At 42.3% G+C, this 26,824-nt stretch overlaps 1 protein-coding gene across 6 annotated transcripts; it reads right to left on the bottom strand.

The window, feature by feature from the left end:
* Positions 1 to 669: 669 nt before the first annotated feature.
* Positions 670 to 24,476, bottom strand: paip2b (poly(A) binding protein interacting protein 2B). 6 transcript variants are annotated; one of them, XM_041246665.1, is made up of 6 exons: positions 24,334 to 24,476; positions 17,641 to 17,757; positions 14,302 to 14,417; positions 13,228 to 13,382; positions 1,697 to 1,873; positions 670 to 1,141 (listed from the first exon to the last, which is right to left on the bottom strand). In XM_041246665.1, the coding sequence occupies exons 4-6, from the start codon at positions 13,369 to 13,371 to the stop codon at positions 1,085 to 1,087; spliced, it is 378 nt and encodes a 125-aa protein (XP_041102599.1). In that variant the 5' UTR covers positions 13,372 to 13,382; positions 14,302 to 14,417; positions 17,641 to 17,757; positions 24,334 to 24,476; the 3' UTR covers positions 670 to 1,084. The 6 variants fall into 6 exon arrangements, with proteins under 6 accessions (XP_041102599.1, XP_041102421.1, XP_041102486.1 ...); XM_041246487.1 differs by lacking the exon at positions 14,302 to 14,417 and adding an exon at positions 20,285 to 20,396 and having other exon boundaries at positions 24,334 to 24,475; XM_041246552.1 differs by lacking the exons at positions 14,302 to 14,417; positions 24,334 to 24,476 and adding exons at positions 20,285 to 20,396; positions 23,350 to 23,565.
* Positions 24,477 to 26,824: the final 2,348 nt, after the last annotated feature.

The raw sequence follows: 26,824 nt of genomic DNA, 5'->3' as shown, positions 1-26,824 counted from the left end.
CCAGGAGGACTTCACCACTAGCAATCCATATGCCAACTTAACACCATTATTTGAAGGTAATAAATGTAACCATACGTTACTTAAACATTTCATTGAAATATTACAATATTTTCTTTTCTATTGTAAGAAATTCACACTGAGGTCCATTCCCATGTGGAGAACAAAAAATAAAGATAGAACTCAATCCACTTTACAGTGACCCTTTGTAATCTAGGAGATGAAGCCACGCCCTCTTTTGGGTTCTAAAACACCATTTACACAGGAGTCCACCGACGAGATTCTGCAGAAACCTGAATAGCTGGCATGGGCAACACTGCACATGTAGGGTGGGCCGAGTTACTGTGGTTTGGATCTCTGGCACTAACTGACCCGTCCAAGCTGTGCATTAAATAAAAACCAAAGACCCTAAATCTGATTTGAACTTGGAAAACACAAGGGTTTGACCATTCAGATCCCCAGACAGCTGAAAATATAAATCAGCTTCAGCACCAATGACATTGCAGCAAACTGAAAAAGTGCGCTGCGGGAAATGTGTTGAATACCTCTGACTGATTGTGTCAAAGTGGATCGCTGTCTCCTCCAGCGAGACCAAACGAACACACCCAGGGCTTAATGCTATCTCCTGCAACTGCAATTCAAAGTGTGTGAGAGAGAGAGAGCACCAAGAAGTACCTTTCTACAAACTATTTTTTATTCTTTTTAAACCAATTCAACTCCAAGTTTAGGATTGACATTTAAATCACAGATTTCCTGTAAATCCACCCCCCCCCCCCCCAGAAAAAGAAAAATGATCCGATTATCCTTAGAGGTTGCACACTACTGGACTGCAGTCATCCAGCGTTTCCCCATGATGCATCATTATTCACTCGCTGTCCATAAAAAGCATTTATAGTCTGTGTGTAAATTGCATCTTTTTGTTTTTTGAAAGTAACTACAGTATTTAAGAATACTGCCCCTCCATCAAAAAAAAAAAAAAAAAAAAAAAAAAAAAAAAAAAAAAAAAAGCTTATATAATAAATTTCCCTCGATTCACAGTCCCGAGTGAGAGCAGCGTGTCTGACGTGGCATCGGACAGAGTCTCTTTTCAGTACTTCACTCCCGGCACAAACTCCTTTGCCTCTGGGTTTAAACTGCTCTTCCGCTGTAAAAAGACAAAGCAGGAAAAAAAAACACAGTTTTTAAAACTAGTCAGGAGTGTTTTTGCGATTCGTAACTCAAAACTAGCGATTATTTTTAATATCAGTTTCAGATGCATTTAGTTCTAAACCAACAATTTTTTAATTTAGTGGGGGGGGGGATTCTTATCCCATACAGTACAGTTCATTTTGACAGTAATCCTGGGGTACAGCACAGTTCATTTCTACGGTAATCCCAGTACAGCACAGTTCATTTCTATAGTAATCCAGGTACAGCACAATTCACAAGCATCTCAAGGTGGGAGGATGCAAGGATTCAATGGTTTAGGTTCTGTTGATTGGTTCCATGCTGGGCAAAGCTTCCAAAAACGTGGTTGCAAATAGTAGAGAGGTTAGGATGCAAGTAATAAATTAAAATAAAGCCTAAATCGCACAAAGTAACGAATGCACATGGGCAAAGCGTTAAATATAAGAACAGGTGAGGGAGAACATGGTGTTTTTCTGGAGAAGGACAGGAGCAGGGAGCAAGCACCCCGAAAGTCTCTGCGCCAGCCACTCACCGCAATCTCGTCGGCGTTGTTGTTGTCGTTGACTGTGAGCCCGTTGAGCTGCTGCTGGAGCGGCCCCACCCCCGAGGGGAGGTCCCGCGACGGAATGAACCAATCCTGATCCTCCTCATCCAGCATCTCCTGGAAACAGCGTTCCAAGAACTCCTGCTCCAGCAGCTCCTCTTCCACCTGCAGAGTGGACAAAGGAGTTACAGTACTGCAACCGCATCTATCCCCACAACCCCACACACAGAGCACGCTTACAGCAGTGCAGACACACACACAGAGAACGCTTACAGCAGTGCAGACACACACACAGAGCACGCTTACAGCATACACACACAGAGCACGCTTACAGCAGTGCAGACACACACACAGAGCACGCTTACAGCAGTGCAGAGACACAGTCAAAGCACGCTTACAGCAGTGCAGAGACACAGTCAAAGCACGCTTACAGCAGTGCAGAGACACACACACACACAAGAAGCACACTCAACACGAGTAGAGGTAGACTTTGAACACAAATACGACAAACATGCCCTCACGCTTTTGCCCTGCATGGTAATTATTTATGTATCCTTTTAAAAAGGAGAAATATTATATCTGTTCAGTTCAGCTGTGTCAATCCAGATCTACACAGGTTTGGTATTAACAGCGACTCTGTAGTATCCTTTAATAGAAACAAGCATGATAGAACATAAGAAAGTTTACAAACGAGAGGAGGCCATTCGGCCCATCTTGCTCGTTTGGTTGTTAGTAGCTTATTGATCCCAAAATCTCATCAAGCAGCTTCTTGAAGGATCCCAGGGTGTCAGCTTCAACAACATTACTGGGGAGTTGATTCCAGACCCTCACAATTCTCTGTGTAAAAAAGTGTCTCCTATTTTCTGTTCTGAATGCCCCTTTTTCTAAACTCCATTTGTGACCCCTGGTCCTTGTTTCTTTTTTCAGGCTGAAAAAGTCCCTTGGGTCGACACTGTCAATACCTTTTAGAATTTTGAATGCTTGAATTAGGTCGCCACGTAGTCTTCTTTGTTCAAGACTGAACAGATTCAATTCTTTTAGCCTGTCTGCATATGACATGCCTTTTAAGCCCGGAATAATTCTGGTCGCTCTTCTTTGCACTCTTTCTAGAGCAGCAATATCTTTTTTATAGCGAGGTGACCAGAACTGCACACAATATTCAAGATGAGGTCTTACTAGTGCATTGTACAGTTTTAACATTACTTCCCTTGATTTAAATTCAACACTTTTCACAATGTATCCGAGCATCTTGTTAGCCTTTTTTTATAGCTTCCCCACATTGTCTAGATGAAGACATTTCTGAGTCAACAAAAACTCCTAGGTCTTTTTCATAGATTCCTTCTCCAATTTCAGTATCTCCCATATGATATTTATAATGTACATTTTTATTTCCTGCGTGCAGTACCTTACACTTTTCTCTATTAAATGTCATTTGCCATGTGTCTGCCCAGTTCTGAATCTTGTCTAGATCATTTTGAATGACCTTTGCTGCTGCAACAGTGTTTGCCACTCCTCCTACTTTTGTGTCGTCTGCAAATTTAACAAGTTTGCTTACTATACCAGAATCTAAATCATTAATGTAGATTAGGAATAGCAGAGGACCTAATACTGATCCCTGTGGTACACCGCTGGTTACCACACTCCATTCTGAGGTTTTTCCTCTAATCAGTACTTTCTGTTTTCTACATGTTAACCACTCCCTAATCCATGTACATGTGTTTCCCTGAATCCCAACTGCGTTCAGTTTGAGAATTAATCTTTTGTGCGGGACTTTGTCAAAAGCTTTCTGGAAATCTAAATAAACCATGTCATATGCTTTGCAATTATCCATTATCGATGTTGCATCCTCAAAAAAAAATCAAGCAAGTTAGTTAGGCACGATCTCCCTTTCCTAAAACCATGTTGACTGTCTCCCAGTACCCTGTTACCATATAGGTAATTTTCCATTTTGGATCTTATTATAGTTTCCATAAGTTTGCATATAATAGAAGTCAGGCTTACTGGTCTGTAGTTACCTGGTTCAGTTTTGTTTCCCTTTTTGTGGATCGGTATTACGTTTGCAATTTTCCAGTCTGTCGGTACCACCCCTGTGTCAAGAGACTGCTGCATGATCTTGGTTAGCGGTTTGTAAATTACTTCTTTCATTTCTTTGAGTACTACTGGGAGGATCTCATCCGGCCCAGGGGATTTGTTTATTTTAAGAGCTCCTAGTCCCTTTAACACTTCTGCCTCAGTTATGCTAAAGTTATTTAAAACTGGATAGGAACTGGATGACATGTGGGGCATGTTGTCAGTATCTTCCTTTGTAAAAACTTGTGAAAAGTAATCATTTAACATATTTGCTATTTTTTTTTCTTCCTCTACGATTTTGCCATTTGTATCTCTTAAACATTTAATCTCCTCTTTGAATGTTCTCTTGCTGTTGTAATATTGGAAAAACATTTTGGAATTGGTTTTAGCTCCCTTAGCAATGTTCATTTCTATTTCTCTCTTGGCCTTTCTAACTTCCTTTTTGACTTGCGTTTGCAGTTCTGTGTACTCTTTCTGTGTACTTTCTTTTTGGTCCTTTTTTAATGCTCTGTAAAGTGCCTTTTTTCGCTGAATATTTTTTTTAATTGATCTATTAAACCATTTTGGCAATTTAGTTTTACATTTAGATTTGTCTACTTTAGGGATATAATTGTTTTGCGCCTCTAGTACTACATTTTTGAAGAACAACCATCCTTCTTCTGTGGGTGTTTTCTCTATTTTACTCCAATCTACTTCTGTTAGTCTCTGTTTCATGCCTTCATAGTTTGCTTTTCTAAAATTGTAAACCTTAGCTTTAGTCATTACTTTTGAGGTTTTAAAAAACACTTCAAATGAGACCATGTTGTGGTCTGAGTTTGCCAGTGGTTCTCTGACCTCTGTTTTAGTTATTCTATCTTCGTTATTTGAAAAGACTAAATCAAGGCATGCCTCCCCTCTAGTGGGTGCCTTCACAAATTGTGTTAGGAAGCAGTCATTTGTCATTTCCACCATTTCTATTTCATCCTTCGCGCTACCCACCGGGTTTTCCCATTTTATTTGGGGGAAGTTGAAATCCCCCATTAGTATGGCTTCTCCTTTGCTACACACATTTCTAATGTCATTGTATAACAGATTATTTTGCTCACCGTCTGAATCTGGCGGTCTATAGCATGCTCCTATTATTATGCCTTTTGAATTTTTGTCTGTTATTCTGACCCATATTGATTCGGTTTTATTTTCTTTGTCCAGGTTTAACACCTGGGCTTCAAGACTGTTTCTTATGTATAGCGCTACCCCTCCTCCTCTTCTGTCCTGCCTGTCTTTCCTATACAGTGTATACCCACAAATATTATATTCGTCCCCATCACTCTCAGATAACCACGTTTCTGTAACACCTATCACATCATAGTTACCTGTTAGTGCAGTAGCTTCAAGTTCTAGAATTTTGTTTCTGATACTTCTAGCATTTAGATAAATACATTTAATGGTTGTCTTACCTGAGTTGTTGTTCTTGTTTTGATGCGGTCTCCCTTCTGTTTTTTTGTTGATTTCTCCCCCCTTCCTTTCTAGTTTAAATGCTTCCGAACCTGCTCGAGGATCTTTTCTCCAAGTAGACTAGTTCCCTTGTTATTTAAGTGCAGTCCGTCCCGTCTATACAGATAGTCCTCGTTGTAGAAAGTGGTCCAATGATCAAGATAGGTGAAGCCTTCCCGTGTGCACCACGTCTTCAACCATTGGTTTTGATTTATTATTTCCAGCTGTCCATATGGTCCTTTGCAAGGTGCGGGTAGTATACCAGAAAATACCACAGTTTTGGTTTTCTCTTTTAATTTCCTTCCTAGCTCTCTGAATTTGTTTTGCAGGGATTTTGGTCTGTCTCTTCCAATGTTGTTTGTACCGATGTGGACGACTACTACCGGGTCGTCTCCTGTTCGTTCTAGGAGCCTGTCCACGTTCTCAGTGATGTGCTTGACCGAGGCTCCCGGAAGGCAGCACACTGTTGTAGTAAGGGGGTCCAAACTGCGAACTGAACTTGCTGTGTTTCTCAATATGGAGTCCCCAACAATCATGACCTCCCTTCTTTTTGCTGTCTGGTCACCACTGTCAATGGGGTCCTGGATGTTGTTCCTTTCATTCTCTTGTTGTTGGTTCTGCTCATCACAATTCTGAAGTGACTCAAATCTGTTGGTTGTTTTGATTTCTGGTGGTTGTGTTTGACGAAGTTTCTTTTTTTCCCTGCTTCTGCCTACCTGAACCCAGCTGTTCTGACCTTCTATCTCCCTGGTGGCTTTCAGTCTGTTAGGGGTGATGCAGACTTCCATGAATTGTGGGTGTGCCAGTTCCTCAAGATCTTGTTGCTGTCTCACTTCTTCCAGCTCCATTTCTAGCATGCTTACTAGTTTATGCAAATCCTGGATCGCGCGGCACTTTACGCACACTTGGTTTAGCTCCGCTGGGTTTTCTCGGATTTCCCACATCAAGCAGGTGTCACAGATTACTGGCTTGAAGACCATGTTGAGGGTTTTTTTTTTTTTTTTTGAAGTTTAGTTTCTTCTGCAGCCGTCAACCTGCTTTCAAACTGCTTCGAAACTGCTCTGTACTTTTCCACGCCTGTACTTCTCCCACTCGCTGTCGCTTCCACTCGCTGTCGCTGGGAAGACTGCCTCGTTTAACTGCGTTGTTCTGCTGTGCTGTCGGCTCCTCCCCTCGCCCGTGTCTCAGAACGGCGCTGAATTTGAATCAGCTGCTCCGAGTTTCAGCTTGTTTGTTATCAGAAAAACACACGCGCGGCTGTGTTTCCCCAATGTCCTCTGTTTTCCGATTAAAGCAATTCAAGATGCAATTTCTCCTTTCTGCTTCGAAACTGCTCTGTACTTTTCCACGCTGTACTTCTCCCACTCGCTGTCGCTTCCACTCGCTGTCGCTGGGAAGACTGCCTCGTTTAACTGCGTTGTTCTGCTGTGCTGTTGGCTCCTCCCCTCGCCCGTGTCTCAGAACGGCGCTGAATTTGAATCAGCTGCTCCGAGTTTCAGCTTGTTTGTTATCAGAAAAACACACGCGGCTGTGTTTCCCCAATGTCCTCTGTTTTCCGATTAAAGCAATTCAAGATGCAATTTCTCCTTTCTGCTTCGAAACTGCTCTGTACTTTTCCACGCCTGTACTTCTCCCACTCGCTGTCGCTTCCACTCGCTGTCGCTGGGAAGACTGAAACTTGATAACTATTCCGACCACCGCTTGATACCGGCTGTTCCGTTGGCAGGGTTCACTGAAGCCCATTAGCTACCATGTCAAATGGAGAATAAAGTAGTCCAAAACTAATGGTCAGAACCTCTGAAGCCTGCTATATGACTCCAACACTCACAGTATGTGAATGACTGTTTCTATACAATAACTGTTTGTAACAGGAGTCCCTGCAAAGTTACACCAGATCAAGGCCAGAATGCACACAGAGTCACAGACTGTGCTTCCTGTTCGAGTTACTTACCTGCTAGGGTCAATGTTGGATAAACATACTTTAGAGAAACCGGAAAGTTTAAAAATGAGCTAGATTTCATACACTCAGCTAATCTGAAGACAATGTGGGTTTAATATTAAGTGAAGCAGCCAGACAGCAGAGAAGTTTTAGTGTTCCTAAATGTTATGACAACTTAAAAGGGGATTGCACTGTATTCAGTGTTTTAGGGAAATGACACCTTTGGCTAAACATCCTGTCCCACAGTTTTAACTTCAAAAGGAAATAGGCAAAAAGCTGATTCCATCTTTCTTCTTCCCCTTTCAACTATAGTTTTATTGCCTTGTGAGAGAAACACCTTTGGATGTTCTGAAGTTGTGTTAACTTATAAAAGTGGGCCCCATGTGATCAGTAATATTATTGGTTGATAGGAGGCTTGTAAAACTTGCATCAGTATGCAATTGTCTTTTGTTAGGTTAAGAAGAAAGGGGTAATGTCATATGGGAGGCTATATTATTACAAGCATGTCTATCTAGCTTTGATTCTATTCCGACTTGTGCTTAAGGAAAATAGGGTACCCAGTTGCTGTACTGTAAAAATATTTTTGTTGAAATCTACAACAGAGTTCAGAACACAGATGCACAAAGGAAAAAGAACATTAACAAACATGTTGTTGTTTTAATTCCTTATTTCTACAAACGCACTTTCAGATCAAACCCTTTGAAACGTTGTGATGCCAGGCAGAGAATTTAGCTCTACAGAGGGGGCAAAGAGATGTTACTCGGTGGTGTGGAGGGTCTCTTGTGAAGAGATATACGAGATGTTACTCAGTGGTGTGGAGGGTCTCTCTTGTGAAGAGATATACGAGATGTTACTCAGTGGTGTGCAGGGTCTCTCTTGTGAAGAGATATACGAGATGTTACTCGGTGGTGTGGAGGGTCTCTTGTGAAGAGATATACGAGATGTTACTCGGTGGTGTGCAGAGTCTCTCTTGTGAAGAGATATACGAGATGTTACTCGGTGGTGTGCAGAGTCTCTCTTGTGAAGAGATATACGAGATGTTACTCGGTGGTGTGCAGAGTCTCTCTTGTGAAGAGATATACGAGATGTTACTCGGTGGTGTGGAGGGTCTCTCTTGTGAAGAGATATACGAGATGTTACTCAGTGGTGTGGAGGGTCTCTTGTGAAGAGATATACGAGATGTTACTCGGTGGTGTGGAGGGTCTCTTGTGAAGAGATATACGAGATGTTACTCGGTGGTGTGCAGGGTCTCTCTTGTGAAGAGATATACGAGATGTTACTCGGTGGTGTGGAGGGTCTCTCTTGTGAAGAGATATACGAGATGTTACTCAGTGGTGTGGAGGGTCTCTTGTGAAGAGATATACGAGATGTTACTCAGTGGTGTGCAGGGTCTCTCTTGTGAAGAGATATACGAGATGTTACTCGGTGGTGTGCAGAGTCTCTCTTGTGAAGAGATATACGAGATGTTACTCGGTGGTGTGCAGAGTCTCTCTTGTGAAGAGATATACGAGATGTTACTCAGTGGTGTGGAGGGTCTCTCTTGTGAAGAGATATACGAGATGTTACTCGGTGGTGTGGAGGGTCTCTTGTGAAGAGATATACGAGATGTTACTCAGTGGTGTGGAGGGTCTCTTGTGAAGAGATATACGAGATGTTACTCGGTGGTGTGGAGGGTCTCTTGTGAAGAGATATACGAGATGTTACTCGGTGGTGTGCAGAGTCTCTCTTGTGAAGAGATATACGAGATGTTACTCGGTGGTGTGGAGGGTCTCTTGTGAAGAGATATACGAGATGTTACTCGGTGGTGTGGAGGGTCTCTCTTGTGAAGAGATATACGAGATGTTACTCGGTGGTGTGGAGGGTCTCTCTTGTGAAGAGATATACGAGATGTTACTCGGTGGTGTGGAGGGTCTCTCTTGTGAAGAGATATACGAGATGTTACTCGGTGGTGTGGAGGGTCTCTCTTGTGAAGAGATATACGAGATGTTACTCGGTGGTGTGCAGAGTCTCTCTTGTGAAGAGATATACGAGATGTTACTCGGTGGTGTGGAGGGTCTCTCTTGTGAAGAGATATACGAGATGTTACTCGGTGGTGTGCAGAGTCTCTCTTGTGAAGAGATATACGAGATGTTACTCGGTGGTGTGGAGGGTCTCTTGTGAAGAGATATACGAGATGTTACTCAGTGGTGTGGAGGGTCTCTTGTGAAGAGATATACGAGATGTTACTCGGTGGTGTGCAGAGTCTCTCTTGTGAAGAGATATACGAGATGTTACTCGGTGGTGTGGAGGGTCTCTCTTGTGAAGAGATATACGAGATGTTACTCGGTGGTGTGGAGGGTCTCTCTTGTGAAGAGATATACGAGATGTTACTCGGTGGTGTGGAGGGTCTCTCTTGTGAAGAGATATACGAGATGTTACTCGGTGGTGTGGAGGGTCTCTTGTGAAGAGATATACGAGATGTTACTCGGTGGTGTGCAGGGTCTCTTGTGAAGAGATATACGAGATGTTACTCGGTGGTGTGGAGGGTCTCTCTTGTGAAGAGATATACGAGATGTTACTCAGTGGTGTGGAGGGTCTCTCTTGTGAAGAGATATACGAGATGTTACTCAGTGGTGTGCAGGGTCTCTCTTGTGAAGAGATATACGAGATGTTACTCGGTGGTGTGGAGGGTCTCTTGTGAAGAGATATACGAGATGTTACTCGGTGGTGTGGAGGGTCTCTCTTGTGAAGAGATATACGAGATGTTACTCGGTGGTGTGCAGAGTCTCTCTTGTGAAGAGATATACGAGATGTTACTCGGTGGTGTGCAGGGTCTCTCTTGTGAAGAGATATACGAGATGTTACTCGGTGGTGTGGAGGGTCTCTTGTGAAGAGATATACGAGATGTTACTCGGTGGTGTGGAGGGTCTCTTGTGAAGAGATATACGAGATGTTACTCAGTGGTGTGGAGGGTCTCTTGTGAAGAGATATACGAGATGTTACTCGGTGGTGTGCAGAGTCTCTCTTGTGAAGAGATATACGAGATGTTACTCGGTGGTGTGGAGGGTCTCTTGTGTAGAGATATACGAGATGTTACTCGGTGGTGTGCAGAGGCTCTCTTGTGAAGAGATATACGAGATGTTACTCAGTGGTGTGGAGGGTCTCTCTTGTGAAGAGATATACGAGATGTTACTCGGTGGTGTGCAGAGTCTCTCTTGTGAAGAGATATACGAGATGTTACTCGGTGGTGTGCAGGGTCTCTCTTGTGAAGAGATATACGAGATGTTACTCGGTGGTGTGCAGGGTCTCTCTTGTGAAGAGATATACGAGATGTTACTCGGTGGTGTGCAGAGTCTCTCTTGTGAAGAGATATACGAGATGTTACTCAGTGGTGTGCAGGGTCTCTCTTGTGAAGAGATATACGAGATGTTACTCGGTGGTGTGGAGGGTCTCTCTTGTGAAGAGATATACGAGATGTTACTCGGTGGTGTGCAGGGTCTCTCTTGTGAAGAGATATACGAGATGTTACTCGGTGGTGTGCAGGTCTCTCTTGTGAAGAGATATACGAGATGTTACTCGGTGGTGTGGCAGGGTCTCTTGTGAAGAGATATACGAGATGTTACTCGGTGGTGTGCAGGGTCTCTCTTGTGAAGAGATATACGAGATGTTACTCGGTGGTGTGCAGAGTCTCTCTTGTGAAGAGATATACGAGATGTTACTCGGTGGTGTGGAGGGTCTCTCTTGTGAAGAGATATACGAGATGTTACTCAGTGGTGTGGAGAGTCTCTCTTGTGAAGAGATATACGAGATGTTACTCGGTGGTGTGGAGAGTCTCTCTTGTGAAGAGATATACGAGATGTTACTCGGTGGTGTGGAGGGTCTCTCTTGTGAAGAGATATACGAGATGTTACTCAGTGGTGTGGAGGGTCTCTTGTGAAGAGATATACGAGATGTTACTCGGTGGTGTGGAGGGTCTCTCTTGTGAAGAGATATACGAGATGTTACTCGGTGGTGTGGAGGGTCTCTTGTGAAGAGATATACGAGATGTTACTCGGTGGTGTGCAGAGTCTCTCTTGTGAAGAGATATACGAGATGTTACTCGGTGGTGTGCAGGGTCTCTCTTGTGAAGAGATATACGAGATGTTACTCGGTGGTGTGCAGGGTCTCTTGTGAAGAGATATACGAGATGTTACTCGGTGGTGTGCAGGGTCTCTCTTGTGAAGAGATATACGAGATGTTACTCGGTGGTGTGCAGGGTCTCTCTTGTGAAGAGATATACGAGATGTTACTCGGTGGTGTGGAGGGTCTCTCTTGTGAAGAGATATACGAGATGTTACTCAGTGGTGTGGAGGGTCTCTCTTGTGAAGAGATATACGAGATGTTACTCGGTGGTGTGGAGAGGGTCTCTTGTGAAGAGATATACGAGATGTTACTCGGTGGTGTGGAGGGTCTCTTGTGAAGAGATATACGAGATGTTACTCGGTGGTGTGGAGGGTCTCTTGTGAAGAGATATACGAGATGTTACTCGGTGGTGTGGAGGGTCTCTTGTGAAGAGATATACGAGATGTTACTCGGTGGTGTGGAGGGTCTCTTGTGAAGAGATATACGAGATGTTACTCGGTGGTGTGCAGGGTCTCTCTTGTGAAGAGATATACGAGATGTTACTCGGTGGTGTGGAGGGTCTCTCTTGTGAAGAGATATACGAGATGTTACTCGGTGGTGTGCAGAGTCTCTCTTGTGAAGAGATATACGAGATGTTACTCGGTGGTGTGCAGGGTCTCTTGTGAAGAGATATACGAGATGTTACTCGGTGGTGTGCAGAGGCTCTCTTGTGAAGAGATATACGAGATGTTACTCGGTGGTGTGCAGGGTCTTTTGTGAAGAGAGGTCAACCCATGCAGTTTAGACCCTGAGTAATCTGTTTGTAGGGCAAGGGATTTGGAACAAGAGCAGAGTGCAGTTTGTACACGATGAAAGAAAATGTTGGCATCAGTGTGGCGAATGTATTTCCAATATTTAGAAACAAGTGTGGAGTGCCGTACACTGCATGCAGTGTTTGAAGAAACTGCCCTGCAATGACAATGAAATGGGCTGCACTCTTACAAGAGTGTCGAAGTACAGAGTGTGTGCAAGTCAGGGCAAGGCTCAATTCCGTTTAAAATCAAAAGGAACTGGAATTGACATTTGACAATTGTTCAACTGTTTATTTGAAGCCAATGTAATTCACTAACAAACAGCAAGGTGTTGTCACTGTGAAAAGCTCATTTTAACAGAACACTGCTGATTGTAATGCTCGGTGATGTGTTGGGATTGTGATTTTAAACAGGAATTGAAAAAAAGGAATTGACCCCAACCCAAAGTCACCTATGTTGCATTTTGAGATGCACGGTTTAAAATGCAACTGGTCAAATTAAAAACACTAAATCGATTACTTCAGCAACTTTGGCAGAATCAAGCACGGAAAATAAAAATGAAGCGCTTCCATAAACCCCCTGACTCTGCTAACAATAGCTGGTGTTAAAAGCAAGAGTCACAGCAATGCACTTCCATACACCCCCTGACTCTGCTAACAATAGCTGGTGTTAAAAGCAAGGGTCACAGTAATTGGGCCACCATTTCTCTGTAATGTAGGGCTAGGCCTGGACCCTGTCCTGGTTAAATATTTAGAAATGTGGCTTATAGGTACACATGCTGTGGCTTATCCAGCCAGCTTGGGAGTGCTGAATCCAGCACACTTCGTGTTAAACATTGGTACTGTCACACAATGACAGGAATGGCAATAAGACTCATACTGCATAACAGTTTCACCCAGTCCAGGTTTTGCTACAAGCTTGATCAGCCATATTGTCTAGATAACAAGAGCAGGTGTGTCGTCTTAAATCTCAGAGTGAAACTGGGAATGAATCAAACTGCTATACAATGGGATTCTTATCTCCACTCCTGGTTTCTGTTATATCACAAGGTTAATCAGGCTTCGCAGTTAGGTTATCCTGCGTTCTGCACATACAGGGTTTCATTAGAGCCAGCCCTGTATACTTGTGTGTGATCAGCTGCTCACCTGTCGGTTGTACTCCTCCTCGTTCTCCATCCACATGTAGTCTGCAAACGGGTTGGCATCGCCCTCCCCGTGTCTGTTGGCTGCCGGCTCCTCCTTCCCCGGAGCGCTGCTCCCTGTCAGCTTCGCTACGTTGGGACCGTTCATCTTCGACGGATCTGCACACCACAGAAACAACCAGCTTTAAAAAACACACACTCTGAGACAGACCACCCGGAGATCAGGAGAAACGGATGATAACACATGGGGAGGGAGAATAAAGGTGGGGACAGGAGGGGAACTCTAGGAATCTCTCCCCGATTGTCGTTGTATCAAAAGGCAAATGGTGACCGTTTGAACAGGTTTGAGTAGAGGGTATCTATTAAAAACCATCTGTACGGGGAACGCATTCAAAAAAACATACAAAACAATAAAAGAAGCTGTGACCGACAATCAAATTACCATTGGGCAGGGTGAGATTTATAATTGTTGGTATGAATACATTTATGGTATGGTATTCTCCCTCCCATCGCACACAAACATCAAACTTTACTTTGGCAGTTAATGATCAGGTGACCAAGGCATACACGCAGTTCAGCAACTCCAGATAGTCACATTTTCTTAAGCCAGCCTACAGTGCAACATGACCTTTATTTATTTATTTCTCTCTTAATATTCAGCATTTCTTCAGAGCATTTTCCATGTAAAATTAAACACAGACTTATACACAGATGCATGTTAAAGTACTTATAAATAATGATTCTTAGGATGGCTTTTCTGATTAGTACAATTTGTTCAATTTAAATTAAGTTTAAATGCTTAAGAAGTTAAACTTAACACCAACACCCACAGACAACTGCACATTGGCCAGATCTGGCTACTCAATGCAGTGTCAGAAGTATTGGTTGATTTAAAAAAGAAAGTCTTTTAAATGTATTATTATTATTATTATTATTATTATTACTATTTTAAGAAAATTCACAATGAACGGTACCCCACCCTTGGTGAAATCAGAATAAAAGCAGACAGAATTACACCCACCTCACACCTACATACAAAGAAAACAAAACAAAAAAAAAAAAAGCAGCTGGATTTTACCAAGAGATCCTTCTTTCACAAGAACGGCACAGTCCCAGCGTGTAGATGTCAGACAAGGAGGGGGGGGGGAATCAATCACACAGAACAGGGTCTCAGGATCGATCCTGGAGACGGTACTGATCGGACACAGCATGCAATTACTGTATGCACGCTGAAAGGATAGCAGTTGTCAGTTCTGGTACTTCAGAAGCTACTGTGCGGTTCATCTTTATTCAGATTTATCAAGAGAGATGCGTGTCCAGTGGCTGCTATGACAATCGTTACGCCTGTACAAGGCACAAAGAAACAGCAAGCTGTGATGCAATTACATCTGCCAGATGGCCATTGGGAAAAGCACTGTAAAAACAAAAACACTGGATTGGACTTGAGAAAGTAGAGTTAAAAAAGGCAGGTATGAATCTGGCCTGTGTTCAGTTCACATGAGGAATACAGAGCTCCCTCGCTAGAACGCGGGTCTCTAAAGACACAGAATATGAGCGTTGCAACAGAAGAGTGTTATAAACGGGGGGGGGGGCGCCGCGGGACACAACACACTAAAATATCTCCTTCTCTATAACACATGTATAGTGAAGCAAAAATGTAAATTTCTGTGAATTAACCATGCATAAAAGCACCAACATTCCTACTCGTGGATCATTTTAATGATTTCAGTTCAGTTTGAAGTAACAGACAAGCAAACCAAGTGCGAGAAGGGAATCTGGTCAGGCGAGGGGAAGAGGGAATGGGCTTGCCCCAGGTTCAGCTGCCGGAGTGGGGCTGAAGCGTCTCGTCTCCCAGAGAAAGCTGCGGCTCCTCATACATTAGGAAAGATAACCAAGCAATAGTCCTAATATTTATTTAGTTATAAAATTAATGCTGAATAAGATGTCTGTGTTGAAGTGCCAGCGCAGCTGTTCTTCAGTTCAGATACTGTATCAAAAGGGAGAGTCAGAAATGGAAGTTAGACCGAGAAGTTGTTTACAGTTTGAACACCGGTACTGTATTTCCTGTAGAAATATTGCATGAATCATTAGTATAGGGAATTAGGGGAGCGTTACATACGAGGCACATTATAAATAGAGAGCCTTACAGCGAGGGAGCACTGTATCGCAGGTGTGAATGTGTCCTGTATTATCATGAGGCATACCGCAGGTGTGAATGTGTCCTGTATTATCATGAGGAATATTGCAGGTGTGAATCTGTCCTGTATTATCATGGGGAATACTGCAGGTGTGAATCTGTCCTGTATTATCATGAGGAATATTGCAGGTGTGAATGTGTCCTGTATTATCATGAGGAATATTGCAGGTGTGAATCTGTCCTGTATTATCATGAGGAATATTGCAGGTGTGAATGTGTCCTGTATTATCATTAGGAATATTGCAGGTGTGAATGTGTCCTGTATTATCATGAGGAATATTGCAGGTGTGAATGCTGTCCTGTATTATCATTAGGAATATTGCAGGTGTGAATGTGTCCTGTATTATCATGAGGAATACTGCAGGTGTGAATGTGTCCTGTATTATCATGAGCAATACTGCAGGTGTGAATCTGTCCTGTATTATCATGAGGAATATTGCAGGTGTGAATCTGTCCTGTATTATCATGAGGAATATTGCAGGTGTGAATGTGTCCTGTATTATCATTAGGAATATTGCAGGTGTGAATCTGTCCTGTATTATCATGAGGAATACTGCAGGTGTGAATGTGTCCTGTATTATCATGAGGAATACTGCAGGTGTGAATCTGTCCTGTATTATCATGGGGAATACTGCAGGTGTGAATCTGTCCTGTATTATCATTAGGAATATTGCAGGTGTGAATGTGTCCTGTATTATCATTAGGAATATTGCAGGTGTGAATGTGTCCTGTATTATCATTAGGAATATTGCAGGTGTGAATGTGTCCTGTATTATCATGAGCAATACTGCAGGTGTGAATCTGTCCTGTATTATCATTAGGAATATTGCAGGTGTGAATGTGCTGTATCCTGTATTATCATTAGGAATATTGCAGGTGTATTATCATGAGCAATACTGCAGGTGTGAATCTGTCCTGTATTATCATGAGGAATATTGCAGGTGTGAATGTGTCCTGTATTATCATGAGCAATACTGCAGGTGTGAATCTGTCCTGTATTATCATGAGGAATATTGCAGGTGTGAATGTGTCCTGTATTATCATTAGGAATATTGCAGGTGTGAATGTGTCCTGTATTATCATTAGGAATATTGCAGGTGTGAATGTGTCCTGTATTATCATGAGCAATACTGCAGGTGTGAATCTGTCCTGTATTATCATGAGCAATACTGCAGGTGTGAATCTGTCCTGTATTATCATGAGCAATACTGCAGGTGTGAATCTGCCCTGTATTACACCGTGTAACAATTTTTTTTTTTTTTTTTTGTTCCTGGGTAGTAAGTGTTATTTCCTAATTGCTTGTGCCTCAAAAGTATAGAAAATGGCTATTATTCCCCACAAACTTTGCTTTTGTGACCAGGACAGTGATATTTCAAAATATCACTATTTCCAATGAGAAAAAGGGAGCTTTTGTGTCGTTTCGTTCACATAAAGTCAGAAAAAAACAACATATGAATCCAAATTAACATGTAGTTATACTAAAGTAATACAAAAATGACTACAAAAGATTCAGAAGCGAGTAGTTTCTCGAGACGTACGATTATACTGTAAATTTACAGTGTAATTGTAAATCTCGAAAAACTACTCACTTCTAAATCCTTTTGTAGTCATTTTTGTATTACTTTAGTATAGAATCCCATAGTGTCAGTCTTCAACACATTTAACCCGTCAGATTAAGGTACGATTCAGTTTTTATCATTTTCCGGCTTTAATGACATCACTCTTGCAACCGTCAGTGAAGCTTGCAGGAAACTGACTGGCCAGCCGATAGCCAGAGGAATCCGCTTAATTTCCAGCAACCGATTACACATCAGTGATGATCCCCTGATTTGGTGGAAAAATAAGCAGACACGCTTTCCCAACCTAGCAGCCTTGGCAAAGAGCATGTCAAGTATCCCTGCAACATCGGTCCCGAGCGAGCGCATGTTCAGCAAAGCAGGGATGCTTGTGAGCAAACTCCATTCTTTGAAACTGGAGAATGTGGATGCCTTAATATTTGTGAATAGAAACAGAAAATAAGTTCTGGAGAGAGCAGACTTTGTTACGATGGACTTGTAAACAACTATTCTTGTGTTCCCCGTTTTTTGTCGTCCCCCCCAATCCCCCAATCCCCCATCTATCCTGGTTGCTGTTACATGTTTCTTTTGCGTTCTGAAAAAACGATGCATGGGGTCCCTAAACTAAAAGGAGAAAATGAAAAGGCGGTACAGATATACTCACTGCTCATTGTCACTGCTGAACCCCTCTGTCAGAACTGACCCCAGAATGTTTCACACGCTTCTACTGCTGGCAGCCCAGGAGGACAGAAACAAATCACAGGCTTGGATGTGGGGTGACCTTTACAAAAAATAAAAGGAACAGTTAAAGAAAACTCTAACCACACAGTGCAAACAGAAAAAGTGCAAATGCAGCATGTCATCGCTACAGCTGCATTCCAGGAAGGGAGGGCCTTGTCCCCTCCAAGCCTGCTTGTCACTGGTGCGTTGCCTTTGTGACTTGAGTCGTATATCTCTAGGCTTTGTTACAGCTCAGGAAGCTAGTCCTCACCCCCACAGAGCACATTCTACAGGAAACACCTTCACAGACGATTAGTGAAAAAGGCTGGAAAGGCTAACAGCCTTCTTAAATATGAAACCCATCCAGATTTGAGCATTACAAGTAGGGGTGCACTGATAACCTGTAGCATGGCTGTAGCATGGCATGGCATGGCAACAATATAAGAAAAAAACCAATCGATTAAATCAGCAGTTTTTGCTATTGCAGCCAATAACGCACACCGATATTCATGACTGACTTCCTGCCAGCACAGAATGTAATGTTTGGTCAGGCGCGCTTACTAATGACACAAGAACACAGACAGTGTCATTTTCTTGCAGTGCTTTGTAACGTGTGATCGACCTGCAGGAAACATGCGGTGTTCGGAACAGGATGGTGAGTTGTGTGCAGCAAAACAGGCTTGATGCTGCATTACATCCAACCATGAACTGAGTAGAATATCATTCTGATGCTTAAAAAAATAAAATCAAATAAACAAAAATACATAATGTAGGTTAAATCCTAAATAACACTGAGGGTTTAAAGTTAAATGATAACAACAACAAAATAACAATAATAACAATAATACAATGTATTTAAATGACTTTTTGTAATTGTTGTTTATCTTGCTTGCGGGTGTATTCGGTGGCACTTTGAAGCAGGAATTGATTACTGTCCTGTTTTTTGTTAAGTAAAAAAAAACGTTTGACTGAATTTTGGAAACCGGAAATTTAATATTTTTATGACTTTTTTATTAAGTGAACAATTTAAGTTGTGCTGTATTTTTAAACTACAACAAAAGTTGTAGACGTTGTGTAGGCTACGTTTCTCTTCTACTGTAGACAGTATAGGTCGAAGTTATAATACGCAATGTTTGACAGTACGTGGCTATAAAAGTTAAATGACACATTATATCTTTTTTTCTACAGAAGTGTTTTTACTAGTACAAATGCAAAGTGTTATTTTTGTGTGACTGTTGTAAAACTAGGGGTGGGTTAGAGCAGGGGTCTCCAATCCTGGAGAGACCCTATCCAGAAGGTTTCATAGGCGTCTTTACATCATCAATGGCTAAAGATCTGGAACACCCGTTAATCTCGACTAATTAAGCCAATAATTGGTTCAATTAACTAACAAAGATTGGTTGAAACGAAAACCAGCACCCACAGTAGCTCTCCAGGACAAGGGTTGGAGACCCCTGGGTTAGAGTAAGAGTACTCTAAACAATTAGAATTACTTGAGCACTAATTTATTACTCAAGTTCTCTAACAAATATAAATAACATCTCCATGAACGGATGTCACAGATACCCTAGATGGAATTATTCTCCTGTAACTCACTGAAGCCCTTCTATTATTCTATATCTATTAGAGACAGATAGAGATAGATTGATTGACACACAGATACACATATATACATTCTAATGGTGCATTCTGGTGCACTGTTGGGTGGTTTAAGCATGTGTTAGACTAGTAGCGGTCTGCTTGCAAAGTACTCTTACAGCAATGAAGTAGCTTTATTTCAGGACTGCTCATAGCTAGGCAAGAGCATCAACAGCAACGAGCATCAAGTGCAACGAGCATCAAGGCCCCTGCAACAGTGGAACTGGTGACTGTGTCCAGCTGTAACATGGAAACAGCATGCTGCAGCTCCTATGCTCAGCATCGGTCAAGTCCTGATCTCACAACATGCACTGTAACACAGGCAGCTCTTTTGACTACATGTTACCGTTTAATGTTCAGTAAAAACAAGTTTAAAAATTGCAATGTTCGTTCTGATATTTTCGATATTAAATAAAAGCACTGTTATAGCACCAGATATCCCATCATGCCTTTCTTAAAGGTGTACAGCCTCTATACATGAACCCCCAGTATCTCTGACAAGCACCTGGGTACATATTGTTATGACATGACCACAAAAGGAACACTTTTCTTTGGTGCATATGTATAGTTATGTACTATACATCACCTTACAGGATGATAATGACAAAAAATTGGCAATGTTAACATCTGAAAATAATCATACTCTTTAATAAAGTAGCCAGAGCAACTCTAGTATTAGTATTGGTAAGTAACTGCCCTTATTTTATTAACAGTGTGAACGTCCCTGTCTGTTATTTAGAGTATGTTTAACTGGTATTACTATTTTGTTGCAGTAAAGTGCCTTGTGTCAATTCGCTGTCACTTGCAGAGTGCACCTCGTTACACTAGCTATATTAAAAATACATTTACTTTTAACATTGAATATGAATTTACTTGCCCAACGTTTCTGTTGCTGTATGTTAAACGTACTTTGTTCTATACAGTCCATGGTGAAAGAGTAAGTAACTTACTATTGATTTACACAGGCCTGTAGCATTATAGAAAAGCAGCTTTTTAAAGTACTTCTCATTCCAGAACATCTAAAATGTCAGGATATATTTTATGTTGATCGGCCACCGCTACCTACAATTAGAAAAAATACAATTAGACAATGTACAATACAGAAGAATAAAAGGAAAATAAATGGATAAATCAACTCAATACCGTGATATCTCTCTCACAAACAGAAAGAGGATTATTTAAAACAGCCAGGTTAATTGTGCAAAACATTGCCTGTTACCATGAGATCTTCTGGGTTCAGACATTTCGAGCAGGCTGTGGTAATATGGTGCCAGTACAAGGCTTCAAGTTTTACAGATTGTTCTAAATCCTGCTGACTGTCACTGAAATGGTTTAACTTTAGATTCACATTGAATTATTTAGCCATACCGGGACCGTACAGAGTTCCCACAGTGCCGTGTTCAAAAATGAATAGACCAACAGTACAGCTGTATCTTGTGTTGCTATATCTTGTAAATATATTTAGAATTTCTTTATAAAATCCACAAATTGTACCGATTATATCGACTTAATAACGTTCAGTTACTCCTGTTAAAGAGGGAAAAGAACGGTTAAAAAAAATATCTATCTATATATTTGTTTGAGTGCTTTAAAAAAACAAAAAAGACACGAGAGTCGTAGTTGTATGCATGGTACAGCTGTACAGTACTTTGACTATATTTGTAAATAAGTTTAGAATTGTTTTCTGCATTTTTTCTTCTTTACATTAACATAATAAAGGTCAAGGATGGGAAATGTGGTAGAATTGTGTTTGAGTATGTTGTGATGTGTACCGTACCCAGGTTTATGTCCAATTGCTTCAAATCATCAGAAATTCAGTAGAAACTTTATTTCTGACGCACGACTCCAGATCTCTGTCCACAGAGAAACTAGAGCCTGCACTTCTTCAGCGTCCCAAGGCTGTATTGTTCTCTCATCACATTGATGCTGCGTAATTACGGAAAGCCTTAACCCAGCCCTGCCTCGGCTCGTACCATAACGAGCCTTCAAGGGTCAGGTGTGCCAGTGGAGAAGCACCCGCACTGTTCTCAGCCCTCACGGGTCGGTTGTGCCAGTGGAGAAGCACCCGTACCCGTACCGTACCGAGCCCTCACGAGTCAGGTGTGCCAGTGGAGAAGCACCCGTACCCGTACTGTACCGAGCCCTCGAGTCAGATGTGCCAGTGGAGAAGCACCCGTACCGTACCGAGCCCTCACGAGTCGGATGTGCCAGTGGAGAAGCACCCGTACCGTACCGAGCCCTCACGAGTCGGATGTGCCAGTGGAGAAGCACCCGTACCGTACCGAGCCCTCACGAGTCGGATGTGCCAGTGGAGAAGCACCCGTACCGTACCGAGCCCTCACGAGTCGGATGTGCCAGTGGAGAAGCACCCGTACCGTACTGTACCGAGCCCTCGAGTCAGATGTGCCAGTGGAGAAGCACCCGTACCGTACCGAGCCCTCACGGGTCGGACGTGCCAGTGGAGAAGAGGTATAAGGTACTGTTAAAATACATTTTTATAAAAACTCTCAAAGTCATCATGCTTCTTTTGCGCTGTGTGTTTCATAGTGTGAAACAGGGGCTGTTACGTGAAGCACAGGACCACTTTAGAGGAGGATTCAAAAAGAGAAAGGAGAGTGGGGTGACAACTGACAATACAGCAGTGCTGTCCAATTACTGTCCCAGCATGCCACGTGTTGCAGCCTCTTGACATTTATGAATCCTGTTGTTGTACAAATACCTTTACTTCCACTATTGCAGAATCCAAGGCTCTTTATACACCTGCGACCAAAACATTTCTCCCATAACAAGAAAATAGTAGTTCCATGTGCATTACCTGGTAGGGTGCACACATGACAGGCCAGGATACACAAACACAGGACCAGTTCACAAGACACAAATTCCCTACAATGACCGATATCAAAAGCTGGTGTCTAACTAAACAATGGCTTTTACTTAATTATTCCCAGTCCTTCGTTTTGCCAGACCATACTGTACAGCTGCAGTGTCCAATCCCATTCCGGGTTTAACAGGTATTGAGATAATGAACTACTTCAGGGCCTGGATAGAGACTGAATTGGCTAAATTAATCCATTTAGAACATATACACCACAATGCACGTGATGGTAATGGTGGGCTACTTACAGGGTGCACAATAGGGTCGACTGCTTACTTAATGATGGCAGCTTAAGATTCAAATTACATTTCTGGAAAGTGTGCCTAACGGGTAATGTGTAATACACTGCCGTTACGGATTCTGTCGGTGAGATGACATTAAAAGCTATAAATCTCTGCTCTTTTGCATTGTGGTTTAGACACTGCTTCTGTGGGGTGCGCAGGGTCCTATCCCTGTCACATGCATCCATACCAACTATGAAATAACACTTATTCTTCATTCGAGAACCACTTGGTCAACTGAAGTGAGACACATTGAGTTCTGGTCCAAGATCACATACATAGCTCTTGATGCGATACATCATTTAAAGAAAGTACAGTCATGATTCACCGATACAAGATTAACTGTTAAATCTCTAGTACATATTTCTAAATACTTTACAGTGGGAAAGAAGTAATTCCTGTAACACAATACGTAATCATCCTTAATTCCCCTCGGTCATCACTAAAACCAATGTTTAAAAAAAAAAAAAAAAAAAAAAAAAGTGTTATAAAACAGACTAGAAATGCATTTAAAGTATATTATAAAATATCAGAAAATGTAAACAAATGTAACGTTTCCCACGTTATAATTTAATTTGGCCTCTCAACCAGCCCCGCGGTAGTTTACGTTTTCTGCACGTACTAACAGACCATAATGTAACCATTTAGATAGAATGGGGCATGCGTCCCACAAATATACATGCGGCTAACATTTTTGCAATGAGATGCAGAAACACGATTTAACATTTAGATAGGTTGCATCTGGTCACCCAAACTATCCGTTTCCTCCACGCGATAATCGAGTCTCTCAAACAAAACAAAAAAAGCGACTCTCAATTACCTGTGTTACTAAGGGGTTAAGTAAATACACTGTACTTACTGCGTTATCAAGTTATACCGTCTACTGTTCAAACAAGGTGGTCAATTAAAACGTGTCGGAGTTGTGTAATTTCCACAAGAGGCCTCTTTGTGACAAAATACTAGATGACAGCCAAATTTCACGCTGTCTTTTCATAAAGTTGGGAGAATTCAAATGAAGTCACCCACACGTGTAAGACGAGCTGTGGGTTGTATGGTCCACGCCACGAACACCAGAAGGACACGTCGCTCACTCGAAACCCTGAAACTGTGCAGCGCGTACAGTACCACCGAAATGAGTATTTACACAAGGTTACGTGTCCTTTAAACTGTTAACCTATAAAACGTGACAGAACAAAATGACCATGCCGCCATTCACGCACACACCACACACAGGGCCTCGCTGTTACAAAGTAATACAGTCCCTGTAAATACAGACGTCTGAAAGAATATTTTTTCAGAGGCACTCACAAAAAAGTTAAAGGACAATAGCGTTACAAACCATTTTAAGAAAAAAAACAAACAAACATATAAAACAGAAATTGTTTGCACAACCAGCTCTATGACAACCCTACATGGATGCGTAATTATGTGTGTGTGTGTGTGTCTGAACTCACATAACTAAAACGTGATTAACTATACGTGTGCATTTACTGTGTACGATTCCGTTTTCTCTGTTGAATACACGGAGGTCATGTGGTCGTCAGCGTTATTCACTTACACATGCCTCCACCATCACAAGTTGGGTCTCGCAAACACACGCGTGGCTGTAAATAAATGTCTCACACACACGCTGTTCAATCCAGCCCCGACTGTCCATAGCGGAGCAACCCAAGCGAAATATATGCATGCCAGTGTTTCTTGTCATTCATTAAAATGTTATGTTTCGCGTAGCAAGTCTGGTCTGGTGGGATCATATTTTTTATAAACTGTAGCTGTCCTACAAAATGTCTCCGTGCTCTCTCCTCCGCCTTCTCATTGACAACCTAAACAAATGCAAACTCACCTAAAAAAAGAACCGCGAAGATACCAACCGCCAGCCCAAAATAAAATCAGAATCCTCCGCGTAAACAGCAGCTAATGCTGCACCAAACCCTGCCACTTGAGCTGCAAACTAAAAACAAACAAACCAACCCGACACCCACCGAAAACTCACTGCCCTGCTCCCTTCACAGGCTCTCACTGGCCAGAGCGGCCGCCGCTCAAACAACGCCGTCCAATCAACAACTCCAAATGCGGTCTCTCCTCCCTCAGGACTGCTAATTGATGAAGGCATTGGTCGCCGAGAGTGGCAACTAGAATCTGCGCTTTCGTGATTCGCAGGTCTGGCCGTGGCTCGCCTACCCGCTCACACGCACGGCCAGCGCGCTGCACGGCGCTCTGCGTGTGCGTCTCGTTTCTTGCCTCTGTGTTATTGTACCCGAGTCAGCAGTGAGTAGGTTGTGTCGAGCTGCAGAGTAACGTTTAGACAGCGCGTCCCCCCAGGATTGAAATGTGGGTTTGTTCAGCCCTGCGGGTATCTCTCAGCTCGCATGGCGTGCTCTGTTGAATGCTGGTGTATGGGACAGCCACGGCAGGCTGCGAGGTGGCTTGACCTTCGACTCGTTTACCTGTCATCCTCACTGTCATCAAAGCTAGCTATACAACTCAGGACACGGCGGCAGAGGGAAGCTTCGACGTGATAATAGTTTCCAGAATATTTACTATGATCCAGCCTCAGAAGAATTTGCGAGTTTCATGTTTTATGAAAGATTATGGGGTTTTTTTTTGGTTTTTTTTTGAAGTCTAAACCAATGGGTCTCAACATTTTTCCCTGGAACTCATTTAGCACTTGGTTGAAAAAATATATATCTAGACTAGGGTCGCTGGTCTATGACCTTCTGTTTTTATTATTATCATTGTTCAGATTTCCAATAAAATATTTAGTTAATGTAAACATGTAGTAAGTGATTACAGTATCTAATCCCAGCTCGGACACTGCCTCACTGTGACCCTGAGCAAGTCACTTAACCTTCTTGTGCTCTGTCTTTCGGGTGAGATGTTGTTGTAAGTGACTCTGCAGCTGATGCATAGTTCACACACCCTAGTCTCTGTAAGTCACCTTGGGTAAACAAATAATAATACATTTTAATATACATTAATTGGTATGTAGTATTGAGTTTTATACATATTCACACATCAATTTCCCATGTATGCATACTTTTTCATATGTTGTATTATTAGCCTAAATGTTATAATTATGTATTTCCTTTTTTTGTTGTTGTTTTTTAATAATTTATAAATGTTTTCACCTTCCCCTCATAAGTGTTCTGATGCTCCCACATTATTATGCAACACAACCTGTACTGCAGCAATGGGGGAAGGAGGAGGTCAGGAACCAGGAGATTACCACAGCATTGTGCCACACAGGGTGAGATACTTGCACACTGTTTTGGGTCAGTATTTGAGGTTGTTATTTGTATATTTATTTCACTTGTTTTTATGTTTGTTGGAAGAAAGAAAGGGTTGTAAATATGATTGTGGCAGGATGGCTGAGTGGTGATGGCCCTGGACCAGGAAGCTGACAGAGAGACACGGGCAGGTACTTGTGGGTTTGTTTATTCAAACAATAATAAATAAAAAGTGTGACAAAAACACTGCTCACAGAGCTGAATAAACTGATTAAACAAAACAAATCACAAACACAGAAACAAAACAAGGTCAGGCTGGGCAGTCACTTTCACTGACCCTATAATCTCGTTTTCTTTTTTGCTTGTTTAACCTGCTTTCTCTTGCTTTCGTTCCTCCTCTCAAACACCCACCGACCAGCTTTTTATACATGTGACCATCTCTGGATTAGCAATAAATGAACCAATCTGCAGATGGCAGCATTCCACATGAGTTTAGAGGGAAGGGACTTTAACTGGCTTTGTTTCCTCCTTTAGTTGCGACGGTTCCACGCTGCTTGATTACAATACAAAAATTTTATTTGTGTTTTACATAAGTTAAGCAAATGTTAATCAGCTCAACCAATACATCGAGTTTTTAACCCCAAACAAATACATTTATTTTTTATAATATGTTACATTAATGTGTTTTTTAACAAAAATAATGTAGGGTTAAATTATGTAAATTACATTTCCAGAATGTCTTTACCCTGCCCCAGTCATTACGTGCACTCTCTTTCCGCCCACTTCCGCCCAGCTACATACCCCCCCCCCCCCCCCCCCCCCCTCCACACAACACATGCCCAAACGGCCACCTCCCCCCTCCCTTAAAACACAACCACCCCTCAAGTCCTCTGTCCTTCTTTCATCCTTGAGGGAGGGTTGATCCACAGTCTGGCACCTCCAAGGTAAAACCTGGGCGCAGTGGATGGGGCGTCAGGAGCACAAGCAGGCAACCAGCTCACTGCAGCCCTAGGCAGAAGTGCAAGCCCGGGCGACTGTGCAGCGACATCTGGGCTACCAGGGGGAGTAGAGCAGGAGACTAGGCAAGTGGTGGTGCTGCGACCTGGG

This window comes from Polyodon spathula, chromosome 1 (genome assembly GCF_017654505.1).
Source record: "Polyodon spathula isolate WHYD16114869_AA chromosome 1, ASM1765450v1, whole genome shotgun sequence".
In the NCBI taxonomy this organism is placed as follows: domain Eukaryota; kingdom Metazoa; phylum Chordata; class Actinopteri; order Acipenseriformes; family Polyodontidae; genus Polyodon; species Polyodon spathula.
Note: the sequence above shows the minus strand (reverse complement) of the source record. Positions and strands in the feature narration are given on the sequence as shown.